General features: G+C 42.7%; 1 protein-coding gene across 1 annotated transcript in view; it reads right to left on the bottom strand.

The window, feature by feature from the left end:
* The window catches only part of LOC126188497 (nephrin-like), a 758,389-nt gene extending 743,716 nt beyond the window's left edge, over nucleotides 1–14,673 (bottom strand). Inside the window, exon 1 of the mRNA XM_049930101.1 lies at nucleotides 13,878–14,673. Coding sequence (XP_049786058.1) covers nucleotides 13,878–14,103 — 226 coding nt within the window. The 5' untranslated portion in view covers nucleotides 14,104–14,673. The remainder of the gene's footprint in view (nucleotides 1–13,877) is intronic.
* Nucleotides 14,674–15,718: the final 1,045 nt, after the last annotated feature.

The raw sequence follows: 15,718 nt of genomic DNA, 5'->3' as shown, positions 1-15,718 counted from the left end.
ACGGAAGTATGAACTGCCCGAGCTGTACGCCGTACCAGGCATTACTTCCATGACATCGTGATGTGTTTTCCGTGCTCCTTTGGCTTACAGCAATTGGGGTTCAAATAATGAGCCGTACAAATACATTGATGCTCCAAACTTAAGGAAGAAAGTAACTTTGGCATGATGCGTCACCACTATGAAACATAACTCGAGGAAACTTGATCTATACATAGAAACAGCTGCAACATGGTATTACAGAAAGTAGCTTACACTTTCAATGAGACGAAAGAAAAAGACACATTTATTCAAAGGCAATAAGAACGCACATGGGGAAGAAGTACAGTGTCACAATAACGTTGACCGGTGAGTACCCCGCGTTCAAAGATTTGGAGATTAGTACACCCTTGAAACTTTATGCTTCCCACACCATAAAGGCTGGACCACTAAAACGGTCATGTTTGATAACGTTTGTGGGTGCATTGTGCCTTCCCATATCTAGCCCTGTCAGGATACTCTATTCCAGGCCCTATGTTAGTGTGGATTTCGTCTAAATGTCCCTTTTGAGCTTTTTATGGAAATACTCTTTATCTCAAGTCCATGCATTGAAACACCCTGTGTTGCTTTTGCAGTGAGGGCTGCTCTGGGCGCATATTTGTATCTCTATTCTCAAAAAGGAACTAATTATTAACTCTAATCTGTTATTAAATTCGAGTTGTATCCACTATCCAGCTCTCTGAGACTCGTAATTAATGAGGGCCACACTACAAGTAGGTAAGGAGCCGATGCTGAGCAGGTTGTTAATTTTAATCCCAGAGGCGTGTGATTTACCAGAGAAAGTACTTTAGAAAGTGTTGTCTGGCGATGCTCGCTAATAATGAGGGGGTTATACTGTTTTCTACTTGGAGAAGTAGACGTTGCCCCAGATAAACTTGATCACGAGAAGACACCGACATTTTGACAGGGAATGCCTGAGGAAAACAAGGCATCACTTCAGTGAAACGTCATTACAGACCGTAGGGATTTTCCCAGATCAATTCAGCATTGGAAGAACGTTTTCAACTTTTCAGAGTAAGCCTTATTTTAGTAGAAGAAACGCATTATGTGTCTGTAATTGATGAGAAATAGCAATCTAAATTTGTTGGATGACAGTGCACAACAGTAGCTTCCGTTCTACATCAAGGAAATTCCGAAATGTTGAAGAGAAACTTCTATAAAAAATATTTGTATTACGCAATCACAACATCTAAACAGAGTTTTAATATCCTTGTTAGCGCGAACTAACATCCCATAGATGTTGGGGCTCTCATGCGGTTCCTCTTCGTCGAAATGTCTTGGCTCAAACTCGTCTAGGGGTTGAACCGCATGAGTCGCATTAAACTCAATAAATTCGACACTTATTACCATTTGGTTAAATTGTCTGGCTGATGCCAAGTTTGCGAATTGCAAGGTTAATATAACATATAATAACAGTAATAATAATATCGGGAAAATTAACGACCCATATATGATGTAGGCCACACAGTTGCGATTTGATTAGAATAATATGTGTTCAGAAAGCAAACTAATAGCGAAAGTGGTCGTATTTAGAGTTAGTGTTACACTCGAGCCCATATCCAATTGACACAGTTCGATCATTCACAATCTCATCGCGAAATACAAGTAATCCACGTGAAATGTTAGAGTTCACACCAGGCGTGTGGCTGCTCACTGCTCAGAGACTAAGTCCCGCGATACCACACAACGCGAAATTTTGTAAGTCGTTTCACTTCCTAGCTATGTAAAGACCGACTGCTCGCTTTCGCGTCTCCATCAGCACTGTCCCTCTGCCCGTCCCCGGCCGCGTTTTCCGCGCCGAACATCTTCGCTCATCTGACTAGGACAGTTCCCTTTCCTGAGGCCGTCCATCTGATTGGCTACAGCTTGTTCTAAATTATTTTACTATTTAACATATTTAAATAGTTAACGTTTGACCACTTTCGCGTTCTAAATAAAGTAACAATAATATCCATTGTTAAATTCTTTTGCATAAAACCAATACAGTTTCCTTCTTAACTTTGAAAGTCACGGTCAGTAGCCTTGCACCAATGTGCTATCTGATAAACAAAGAACAAAAGTAACTACTATGCACTAAATTTTACAACAAATATTCTATTACCTAATGATTCGATAAAGTGCCATGCTGTCATCGTTCAGTGTGTTTGTGTGGAGGAAGTGATGACCTCATACTGATATTTAAATTTACTATATCTTTTAAATAAATGAAGTTACGGAACTGATATTTACAACATTTGTCATTTTAATGATCCTCTTCTATATGAAATACCAATCGTTAAGATCGACCAAATCGTTCAGACTGAACGGGCCGCGGTGGTCGTGCGGTTCTAGGCGCTTCAGTCCGGAACCGCGTGACTGCTACGGTCGCAGGTTCGAATCCTGCCTCGGGCATGGATGTGTGTGACGTCCTTAAGTTAGTTAGGTTTAAGTAGTTCTAAGTTCTAGGGGACTGATGACCTAAGATGTTAAGTCACATAGTGCTCAGAGCCATTTGAACCATTTGAACCATTCAGACTTTAGCGTTCAGGTCTTTGTTACAGAACTTCTTAATTCCATTTTAACAGTAAATCCTAAAGTATTATACATATAATCAATATTCAAGTGTTATTGAGATCACCATGAAAATTTAGGGAGGACGGCAGATTAAAATTCCTGTGGCCTGATTCCCTGCATTACTACAGAATTAGAGTTTTCGTAAATGTTCCTCTTTAGGACCGATCTTAGGTCCGCCGTATTTAACACTGCTACGTCTCATGGTTCTCGTCTGTCTCACTCGCACACTACAGCGCTTAGGCCTCACTCAGCACAATAGACATCTATGAATTCCCTCATCTCGTGGCGAAACTGCGCTCTTTGTGGTACACGGTCCTGGATGACAGGGCTCGTTTCACAATTCCTGTGGGCTGACTCTTTCGGTCATATACTTAAATGAGAGCGAAATGCTCGTTAACACACATTAAGACCTTTAGATTTGGAGGGCTCACCATATTTGATGGATGGGGACATTCTAGATACGAAGTTGTCAGCCATTAATTCCTTGGCCGCACTGTAAGGCCGCTTATTATACTTAACACTAACAATAGTTGCTGGGGAAGAAAAGGAATGGGCAAAGCGAGAGAATAGCATCGTGTGACGGGAGTTTCAAATTGAAAATATTCAGTTTATCGTAACTTCACATAAACAGAATTTTATGGACTTTTTTAACACTCCTGTAATAGATGCTCACTTTTTTGACAGCTTTGATACTTGTCGTGGATTGCATGCGGCAAGCGGGTTAGAAACTTCTGGTCAGAGGCGGCGTTGTGGTCGCCAGTCACGGGCAAAGCCTTCAGTCAGTAACTGCTGCTGAGCCTGAAGGAATCGGCAGGCGACCAACTTCCTTGTTGACCAGACAGTCACTCTGGACATTGCGAATCTCGACATATCGTGTATTTACCGACGAGGTGGATTATGACTGCTAGTGAAAACCAATGTGATTTTAACATACTCTCTTTTGATATTACGTATTTTCGCTTTTTACAGCATGATGATTAAGCCATTGAAATTAAGTATGCAAACGAATCAAAGCCATCTCTCCCGGCTGTGATTGATATGTTATCTGGTCCACTGATATTTCAACATAATTTTTTACTGTGTGAAGGGTTTAATTAAAGCTCTGGCCAGCTGACCACAAAAATGAGATCCTTCGGATAAAAAAAAATGGCTCTGAGCACTATGGGACTTAACATCTATGGTCATCAGTCCCCTAAAACTTAGAACCACTTAAACCTAACTAACCTAAGGACATCACACAACACCCAGTCATCACGAGGCAGAGAAAATACCTGACCCCGCCGGGAATCGAACCCGGGCACCCGGGCGGGTGAAGCGAGAACGCTACCACACGACCACGAGCTGCGGACTTCGGATAAAACTGCTACTAAAATCTGAACCAGTAAATATTTTAACTTTCCAATAAAGAGTGAAACTGCTGTTTCTGGAATGTTCAGTAAATACATAAAAAACGGGTATATTTGTAGAATATCATATATTCTTCTTAGTTTCTTCAGAGAAGTACAAATACCAATTACAGTAAACAAAGCTTGACGACAAAACTAAAATTCAGTACACAGTAGGTCCGGATATACAATGAGGTGACCAAGTTCATGGGATAGGGATATGCACATACAGAGACGGCGGTAATATCGCGTATACAAATTATAAAAGTGCTGTACAACGGCGGAGTTGCCATTTTTAGTCAGGTACTCAGGTATGTGCAAGGTTTCCGACGAGTTAGTGGTCGTACGACCGGGATTAACAGACTTTGAACATGGAATGGTAATTGGAGCGAAACGCATGGGACATTTCATTTCGGAAATCGTTAGGAAAATCAATATTCCGTGATCCACAGCGTCAAGAATGTGCCGAGAATACTAAATCTTAGACAATACCTCTCATCATGGACGACGCAGCTGCGTGAAACAGCGTCATACTTCACGAACTGTGTGTAGTACAATGATAACTTCGCAGGTAAATTCAGTGGTGTAAGTAAATATTCTCTGCAAAACATCAATAAAATTAATAGTAAACAAGTACTAAATTAAAACATCAGCCTGATGCTTAAGTTTTACTGCATGAAGAGCAAAAATGTAGTAATTATTTGGTGGGGAGTGTCATCGATAAAAAATTCCTTTATTGCTTGAAATTGTATGGAAACTTTCATTCCGCGCGGGATTAGCCGAGCGGGCTAGGGCGCTATAGTCATAGACTGTGCGGCTGGTCCCGGCGGAGGTTCGAGTCCTCCCTCGGGCATGGGCGTGCGTGTTTGTCCTTAGGATAATTTAGCTTAAGTAGTGTGTTTGCTTTGGGACTGATGAGCTTAGCAGTTAAGTCCCATAAGATTTCACACACATTTGAACATTTTTTGAAACTGTCATGGATGTTGCTAGTTGCTCTCATTTTCAAATATTGGATGAATATAGTCTATGTAATTTGTGCGCCATAAGACATGAAGACATATATACTGTTTCTAATATTAATACTTGACCAATTGGGTTAAGCCAACGGCTTACCGCATTAGTAACACTGGTTCTCGTCATCAACGAAATTCATGTCTGTCGGACTTTGCTAACGCTTGAGTGGGCGGCCGTCTGAGTCTGATGAGCGTTTTTGGCAAGCGGGGTACAATCAGCTCTTGTTAGGCCAGCTGAGGGGCTACTTGGTTGAGAGGTAGCGGCTCCGGTCACGAAAACTGGTAACGGCTGGGAGAGCGGTGTGCTGATCATATGCCCCACATCATCTGCATCCAGTGAGGCTTATCAGCTGAGGATAAGATGGCGGTCGGTCGGTACCGTTGGGCCTTCCGAGGCCTGTTCAGACGGAATTAATGTGTTTAACATTATACCTTTTAACGAGTAGATTATGTCAGCATTTTAAATTTCTTAAATTAAGTCAATAATTTAATATCTTAAGTCAATAATTAAACGAAATATCGAGAGTCGAATTTTTGGTACCCACGGGAACCATGCACTTTGCAAAATGTTAGTCGTTTAGTATAATAGGTGACGTACTGGATAGCGTCGGAAGTGTCATGAGGCTTTCCTCGGATGACTGTGTTGTGTACAGAGACGTCGCGACTGTTAGAAATGTACAGCGAAATGCAGGAGGAGTTGCAGGTGATCGACGCTTGTCAAAGGGATTGACAGTAGACCCTCAACATAAACAAATTTAGCGCATTGCGCATAATTTCACAGGAAACACTCATTCTTGTATGATTACACAATTGTGCACAATAAATCGTGGCAGTTAAATCCATCAAATATCTACGAGCAGGAATTCATTGTTCATAAAAGTGGAGCGAACGCACACAAGTAATAGCAGGTAAGGCAGATACTAGAGTGAGATTGATTGAAGAATCCTCAAAAGGTTTAATCCTCCCACAAAGGATATAGGTTAACCCTCATTCGACCGGTGCTTGAATATTGCACGTCTGTCTGACAGGCGTGGCAGAGGAGATAGAGAAGATCCAAAGATGAGCAACGAGTATAATTTAGTAGCCCGAAAGCGTGACGGTGATTCTTATTGCAGTATGAGACGCAACAAGAGAAGCATTGTCCATCACGGTGTGGTTTACTATTAAAATTCAGAGAGCGTGCGTTCCTGGAGGAGTCACCCAATATTTTACTTTATTTTACGTGTATCTCTTTAAAAGTCCCTGAATGTAAAATGATATTCTTGTTCACATGAAGTCGTACTTCCCGCCGACAAATCGCAACTGGAATAGGAAAGGGGCAACTGATAGTGGTGTACCAAGTACTCTCCGCCACTCGCCACACTCCCCATAAGATGACTCGTAGAATATAGATGTAGGTATAAATGTTGTTGTCCCTAACAAATTAAAAATTAGCGGGGGTAGGGGAGGAGGGGGATCATTCACGATTATTCAAGGAATTTCTACACGGAGCCGCAGACTCTAAGTAGGGCGGGCGTAAAGAGAAACTACTGATAATGTTATGTGAAACACTCGTACCGTATACTGTCGCGACAGTGAAGTGTGAAATCAAGCCGAGGTACTGGATGGTTCTAATTAAATTGCAGCTACTCATAGCAATTCAGTGCGGGCTCTAAATATCGTATGGCAGCGAAACTTCGTAAATATTCTGATTCATTAATGCGAACCGAACTGCGCTGTAAAAACAATTAGCTCCAATTTTGGCCTCCAGGTGAAAATCTGGTGTTGTGAATGCAGGAAAGACGTATATAAATATTTCCGTATGTAATGAAGCAGTAAGAAGACTTGAGCAGAAACGGTAAAACAAGTCAGGAAGGCATAATGTTAATTTTATAATTAAATGCTGCTTACACAGTTTGTGCAATACGAGCGACACTTGCACCTTGTGGCCAAAATTGGAACTCATTTTTTCCAGCGTACATCCATTCCGCATTAACCCATTAGCATATCTACCAAGTTTCGCTGCTGTTCTGATGACTGCAGCCGAAACTCGATCTCTGTGACTAGTTGCACGTTAATTATAACCACCCAGTATCTCTGCTTGATGTCGTACTCGACAGTCGCGACAGAAATGAGTGTCGAGAGCGGGGCACCTGAACTCGCCAGTACAGAAGATTTGAACTGGTCGTAACATAACGTCCACAACTCCCAGTAATGCTTGACCACTCTGACTGCTGTTTTCATTCTGAATCACTCAGCCAAATTTTTGGGATGACTTACCACTGTTCTGAATTATACTTGTCAGTGAAAGGTCTTAGTCTAGATCCGAGCGACTCACTAGGTAGGATAGGTGTCCTCAACAATATTTTAGCAACAGTCGAAGAAGCTATTACTACGCCAGCGGTCTTTCAAACAGTTCCGTACTAGTCTTGTAGTTGTGATAATGTCATCTATCACATTACTAAGAATCTTCTATCACATTACTATGAATCTCATTGCTAAAGAATAGAATATCCCACGTTTCCGCGTCATCTACATGTCTTGATTACATTGGAGGCAGTAAACCGAGCAGTTTTTATTTAACATTAAGAAGTGTAAGTTTGATACTTACACCCATCAAGATCTCTTAAACAAAATGATAGTATCTAAGCGTTACATGGTCATTAGCTTCACAGAGAGCAGTAAGTTTCTGATGCCTATTCCTAGTGACGAGACGCGGCAATTAGCACTGAATTAATAAGTTTATGTACACAGAAAAATTTCCAGATCGATTATCGATATGTCAGTCTTTTGCAAAGGAATTAATTAGAAATGCAATAAATATACAATTATTACAAATAGTCACATATGACAATGTCAGATTCAAACTTCGAAGCATACACATAGAAAAGGCCACCACGTAGGTCTTTTCTAAAACATTAGTACTCCACTCTTACCTTAGGATAATTAAAAATAAAAAGTAGTATTTTCCCCCAAAAACGTTTAACAACAAATCTGAACCTGTCGAGAAGATTCGAGATGCACGTAGTTGTTGCATTAGTTAAGCGTGTCATTTCCAGAAGTAGATGATTCTGGAAAAAGAGAGGAGAGATATAAATTAACATTGGAGACGATGTTTGGTAAATACAGAGTAACCAGAGTCGTTGCTTCTGCCTTTAAGAGCAGCCTTTTCAGGTATTTTGTAGTTACAACAAATAAAGCCATTCCAGTGCTGATTACGAATTCCGAGTATCAGCAACTCTATTTCATAAAATTTATTTCAAGACTTTGTGTCGCGTAATTATTCTACACAACTGGACAAAATTCTGTCAGAGAAAACAAAGACAGCTGGTGGTTACAATATAGTGGGACAAAAGACAACAGTCGAAGACATAAGAGAGGAGGCGATTTCAAGACGCCCATTGTTCTTAATACACTTTGAGATTTTCATATTTTCAGCGTGTGTGTGTGTGTGTGTGTGTGTGTGTGTGTGTGTGTAGGTGCGCCCTTCCCCCCACCTTCCATCATATGCACGTAAAACTTACACAGCTTACAAAAACTGTGAGCCAGCCGGGAGAGCGTTAAACTCTTATGAAGTGCCCTGCGCGAAGGCAAACAAAACACGCGCGACACGGACCCCCAGCAACGGTTCCCTAGCGACCAGGTTTCTAATAACATTAGCCCGCTACCCCTCCTGTTGCAACTGTACGAAATACTGCCGGCTCTTCCCCCACAGAAATTTCACCCCGCTTAGCGTGACCGACGACAGTAAACGGCAAACACGGGGGAACGTGCGGGAGCCCCCTGAAAAGGGTCGTATATCTGAGGGAACGCGCGCTTAGCCCGCACCTCGTACCTTGCGTTTAATGAAAATTTATGTACATTCGTGGGCTATTAAGCGGACTCGAACGCAGCGAAAACAGAATACAGGTATCAGTGCCGAGGAAAATAACCGGAAAGAACAACTGTGATCAGTGTTATTAGACCAAAATTAGACCAAAAGTACTTAATGCCGTGCTCAATAAAAGTTAAAGACTGCGAAACAAATGCTATAGTTCCAGCTATTACGCTGAAATGAAAATTAATGGAGACATAAGAAATAACGTCCATCTGAGCTCTCTTTATACTTCCGGCTCGGGTATACAAACAATATGAATTTTAAATTTGTTGCTATACCCTTCTCTTTTAATCGAATTTTTTGAAATTGCTGTGTGATACACCCACGACTGCACTGAATATGTTTGAAATGTTAAATTTTCAAATGTATTTACTTATGTCGCTCATTAGGATAGAACAACTACTCGCCCACTATACAATATTGGAAGGTCAATCAGTTTTCCGTTACCTACAAATGGCTCTGAGCACTATGGGACTTAACAGCTATGGTCATCAGTCCCCTAGAACTTAGAACTACTTAAACCTAACTAACCTAAGGACATCACACAACACCCAGTCATCACGCGTTACCTACAACATGAGGTATTATAATGGAAACAAATCCTAGACGCTGCTAATCGCTTTGTTCTCTTCGCAGGATGAGGCCACCTTCCTTCCGTATCACGCATTACCCCGATTGCACGTGTCACGTAAGAGGCCAGCTCGTGATAGCACCATGTTAACGGTAGTCTTAAGCCAACTGGTCTCAGACTATGATACGGGAGATTAGGTCATGTTCGTAATTATGGAACGATGCCTCGTTGCAGATTAAGACCACGATTCGGTACGTACATGTAACAGATGGAAGTGCCTCATTGGCTCTAGCCTACAGTCGCTGGAACAACATGAATGTAAGGAAAGCTTCTCATTCAGAGGTCTTGACATTCTGTATCCAGAGCTATGATATATGTATCTCAGAAAACTGACGTCATTTCGCGGAACTGACAATTGGTATGGTGCTACATAGACACTTGAAAAAGAGTAGTTCATTAATTGAAAACTTTATCATGCGAGTGTAACTATTAAAATTAACTGAGGCGATTCACATTAAACAACATTCGGTGCCTTAAGTGGAAAAATAAAAAGGAAACGTTATAGCTCCATACGATTTGAATGTAGCCTACGTAACTTTTGACACAGTTCCGTAAGTATATTTGTCGGTTTATTCAGATATTTCTGAGACTAAATCAACGGCCGTCATTTTCGTAAAATTCGAACAAAAGTTAACGGCAATGCGAACACCAAATCGAATGTCATAAGTATTGTATTAAAATTAAATCTCCATAAAAACCACTGTACTCGCTTTAGCATGCACTAACTCTCCATGGTCTTTCCAATCATTTCACTCAGGGGACATAATTCCCTGTCTTCCGTTAAGCCGTTGTCAAAATCAGCGATGTTACAGATTCCTTTACATAAGTCTCGCAAATTGTAACTATTTTCTGCGAAGTGCAATCAAGTCGTATGTGGGACTATTGTCGAATTACCTTTATATTTACTGTCCCATTACTGAGAAGAATGGCATAGCGCAATAACTGAACGAACGAAATTAATGTACACTTTCGTGAAAGTAAAGTCTGGGAAATAAGTTACATATCACGCAAGTCCTGCAATTATAATACGCCACTGCATCACATGCTATAGCGACTGATTTTGAGACACAGGATATGGACAAATGGTTTTCACTGGGTGCATAGAGCTACGTCCAACATCTTCTCATCATTTTTTAAATCTGATTTGTCTAATGACATCACGTCGAGTGAATTTAACTTCCCCAGAAACCAGAAACCAAAATAAATGTTAGCACCCCTATATTTGCGTTACACATTCGACGTGAGGTATGCGCAGGCTTACTTGTAAAATTCCTATGTGTGTAATGCCCTTTCGTGTGTGTGTCACTTTTGTATGAAGAATAGTCTCATTGATCAAAACCTTCGTTATACTTGTACAGACGCAGGCCGTATACGGAAGTGTCAAGTTCCAATGGATACCTTAGCATTAAATGAGTTGTATTACAACTGAGAGCTATCATGTGACAGTCTGTCTCTGTTGCATGAATGTGCTAGCCTTAAAATGTTAGAGCTTTGTAATTTCAGCATGGCCTAGAGAAGGTGTTTTAGGTTTGAAGAGGTGCTAGCCTTTTGATTCGTGTTTTCCTTTGAATGAACGGTTGTCAACTGCCAGTCAATGGCACCCCATAGATATTAAGTACGTTGACATATTAAATTTCTCTTTGCCGGTTTCGCGACTTCATATCAACACGCGTCACGTGGCAAAGTGGATTGAAGTTATTCCCTTTTCTTCTGATTGTAGGCTTGAGGTGCGTAGACCAAATGTTTGTGTCCACTAACCGCCCATTTGGTATTCACACACTGTCCGGATTTTTTTAAGAACTGTGGTTCTTCTCTTATATATTTACCGTTTGAGTAGCTCTCCAATTTTCTTGTAGATCATATGACTCAAAGGAGCAAAGCAACTTCTAAACGCAGATTGTGTGACAGTATTGTGTGATACCAAACTGTGAAGTTACACGTCATTGCACATACGACTCTCCCATATTCCTCTTTGCCAGATATTGCACAAGATCACCGACACTTATTTATGGTATACACTAAACCATGCCGGTTACTGGAAATTATCTCAGTCCACAATTGAAATACGTACGAATATGTAGCTTATGGGATTTTACACACCAGGTCTATGGAAACGTAAAATCAATGTTATATTACGAACGTATAAAACATCCACATCTAAACGCCGCGTTCATACAACGGAGCTGGCTAATGAAATGAGGAACTATTAAACAAATGCACTCCTGCTTTTGTGGGAATTATTAAACTGACATTACAGAAAAGCTGCACGAGGCACATTACGCCCGGCAGTAAATTCACAGAAGGTGAATTAAATGCAGTTCCCTGTTCTCCATTGTAGTTCTAAGCCGCAGCCGCTGGGAGTGGGCCGACTGAGACAGTTTAATGAGCAGAGCAGAACCACGTCTCGCCTTCCTACCAATGATGTAGATCAAGAGGTGATAACACGAAACTGTTGGCAGCAAGACGGCACCTGGATTGCTACACTGTCCTTTGGGTCTAGTTTTCTTTTTCATTTCCCAAGATACCTACAGTGGTGTCCCAACAGGCGTACGTAGCTTGTCATCCGCTACCTGTCCGATGAGCTAGACTGCGTGTCTGTTGAAGTAGTCATACTAAAGTAGGCTCGTGAAATGTTAAAGCTGTGTGGAAGAAATGTGTCCTGTCGTTTCAACGATGAGCAGTAGCCACGGTACGTCTCTCCTGTTGAAGGAGAACGGAAACCTTTGCATGCAAGACTGGTAATTGCGGGTGGCATCGTACGTTGTAATCTGATACCGTTGTACTCAGCAGCGGGGGCAGCCGCACCGACACCTAACCCTCTGCTATGCCTGGAGCGCCGCGCCGGTCCGTTGTTCCTCTGTGTATCCCAAGTATTGTCTTCTGGTCACGGACCTATTCACAATGTGCCCATCCCAGCATGCAGTAACTTTTATCTGGATGTTAAATCTAGTTGGACTGACTAATTATTCGTGTGTCTAACTTCACTCCGGGCCCAAAATTTCGTGACGTTATTTAAGGACGAGTTTCAGTACGTTTTTGAAAGTGTTTTCTTAAACACAGCAACTTGTTCAGTTATTCATACATGAAGGTGAACATAATTTAACACCTTGGGCAAACCGTGCAGTCTACTCATTATCACAAGGAAACAAATATTTACTTCATTCTTTGATGACAGAACAGTTTCTTTGTTATAAGCATTTTATTTGTTCGATTGTTTTTTATGACAACATTTATCAACATCTGGCAAAAAAATGTAACGGTCCTGTACCTCTCCTTAGTACGCAGTGCAACGAAGACATTAACGAAAATTATGACTTGACCTCACAGGGGCACGTCATAAACTTTCACAATGTATTAAAGTATATTTTGCACAGGACCTAGAGAATTTTTCACGGTGGTATAAAATGAGGGAACTTGTTGACTCATAGCTGAAACAACTCTGTAAGTAGGAATAAAGAGACGTTGCATTTAAAACCAGTTGTGGAAAAATGTTGTTCTTCAACGTATAACGTTCATCTTGATAGAAGGTTTTACTTAAATAACTTTTAAGTACTATTCGTCATGATAAAGCATAACGAGGAACACAAAACATATTTCATGTAATCACAGAATTCTGAATGCTTGTGGAAGGAAATATTACAGTGGTAGCTGTCATTAAAAAGATTTTCGACTAGCCGAGAAGAACGTGACGGGAGCGCTGCGTTCGGTGAGTATGATAATAGAACGACAGAGTATTTCTTCCGATCATTTATACATTGTGAACAGCGGAAGCATCGACGTCTTAGGGTGAAAGTTTGATGTTTTCAGAAATTCCTACCGGGGGTAAATGTAAATTCTGGAAATATTATATCATCATAAGCTGAAGTAGTACAGTAATGTTGCTGCTGCATGGTGATATTTGATATTATACTAAGCATGGAATATTAATAGCAGAACAGAAATGTTACGTCGGGATATACTGGTTTTTATCTCAGCCTTGCATGAAGCTTACGTTCCATTATTAAAAGCAGCTGCAGATATAAAAAAAGGAAGAAAAGTAGTGTAGAACCTAGGAACGAAAAGCCACTATTACCGTAATCGCGCTAAACCACGCCAGGCAGGCTACATAGTTAAATTAAGACCTTCCGTGTCACATTTCCTGCACGAAATTCGGTGCGCTGGATAATTTTAGAGTGAAATCTTACACATAATAACGCTTGTTTTGCAATCTTCAAATCCTTTACGTTTATCAGAATGTTTGCACGCAATGACCTGCAAGTCACGGGAAGATAACGTTTATCCCAGTGCAAAAGACATAGGGCATTTGCGTATTATCTCAAAAGAAATTTCCAGCCCGTGCGTGCGCTGCATATTCAACGGACTGAAAAGCGAAACAGGAATTAGTAAATGTTTCAATAACTTACCATCCTCGGTCATCAGCTTGGAAGAAGTGCAGCAGACGTGGAGTAGAAGGATAAATCCACACAGCACACAGTTTGTCGCAAGGAAAGTCATCTGTACGTGGATGTTCGTAGTCTTGGCTTTCACTGAGAAGTTCCTTCCTCTCTTCGAAGAGAGAAATTCTAGTGTCATCATTCTAGGCGTCAATATTTTGCTTCCATACTGACAGAAAATAAATCCCATAAACATTCATATGAAAGTAGCTTTCTCATGTCGCAGTTGACAGATGTCACAATTCTGCATGTGGGACCACATCAGTAGAAACTACGTTAAACGCGCTCGTATCGTTGGCTGTTCTGACGAAGTTCATTGTCACTGGAAGAACGAGAACGCAAACGGAAATACCTTGTGGGTCTGTGGAAGAAAGTTCTAAGCAAGCTAATAATAGAAGATAACGAAAATGGCAACATCTGCAATGAAGCGAAACGACATAGCTACAGCCTATATTGATGGCAGGTTTCACTAGTAATCCGAGAACGGACAAGTGTCACTCCGCTTGCGCTACTCTATAAAGAGGAGTGGCGTAAAAAAAAAAAAAATTCGGAAGCTGAAAAATCAGCGAGTGATCAGTAATCGCTAATAGTCTGGAAGCAGCGGATGGCCGCTTGTACGCGCGTTATTTACGCAGCCGACGCCTACGAGGGCGGAAGCTCCGCAAGAGGCGTGGGTCTGGTCCGCGCGGCAGCGGCGGCTGTCAGACGGCCGAGCGCGTCCGTCAGTCACGTTGTTTACGAGCCGCACGCGGCCTCGCGACGCCAACACGTGGTCCCGGCGCCGCGCCAGTGCGGCCACTGCGCCACCGCACCGCGGGCGCGCCACCGTCGTCGCCCGCCATTCGCCGGGCGCAGCCGGAAACGGCCGAGCGCAGTCGGCCGCCGGCGGAGCAACAACCGCTCTCCGTCGCTGTCGCCGTCGCCGTCGCTGCCGCCGGGTGTCGCCGGCGCAATCAATGGAGGAGGACCAGCGTAAACCGTCATACGGGCCTTTTTGGTACGAGCCAGGTGTCGATCTGTAACTATCGTGGTCGCCGCTTTTTACCGCCTGAAGTAGGCGTCCTGACCTGGACCTCATTTAGTTACGAGCAGCCGGAGCCAATGCTGAGGTTTGAACATACCGGTTGGAATCCGGAGAGCCGCGAGCGTGTCGCGCTCAGCGTGTTAACGGTCAACCTGCCTTTGGCAACGAACTGCTACTCGGAGAGCATTTCTGCCCGAGAAACAAAGGATATCTACACTCCTGGAAATGGAAAAAAGAACACATTGACACCGGTGTGTCAGACCCACCATACTTGCTCCGGACACTGCGAGAGGGCTGTACAAGCAATGATTACACGCACGGCACAGCGGACACACGAGGAACCGCGGTGTTGGCCGTCGAATGGCGCTAGCTGCGCAGCATTTGTGCACCGCCGCCGTCAGTGTCAGCCAGTTTGCCGTGGCATACGGAGCTCCATCGCAATCTTTAACACTGGTAGCATGCCGCGACAGCGTGGACGTGAACCGTATGTGCAGTTGACGGACTTTGAGCGAGGGCGTATAGTGGGCATGCGGGAGGCCGGGTGGACGTACCGCCGAATTGCTCAACACGTGGGGCGTGAGGTCTCCACAGTACATCGATGTTGTCGCCAGTGGTCGGCGGAAGGTGCACGTGCCCGTCGACCTGGGACCGGACCGCAGCGACGCACGGATGCACGCCAAGACCGTAGGATCCTACGCAGTGCCGTAGGGGACCGCACCGCCACTTCCCAGCAAATTAGGGGCACTGTTGCTCCTGGGGTATCGGCGAGGACCATTCGCAACCGTCT

The sequence above is a fragment of the Schistocerca cancellata genome, chromosome 5, assembly GCF_023864275.1.
Source record: "Schistocerca cancellata isolate TAMUIC-IGC-003103 chromosome 5, iqSchCanc2.1, whole genome shotgun sequence".
Taxonomy (NCBI): domain Eukaryota; kingdom Metazoa; phylum Arthropoda; class Insecta; order Orthoptera; family Acrididae; genus Schistocerca; species Schistocerca cancellata.
This window is presented reverse-complemented; position numbering and strand designations above follow the sequence as displayed.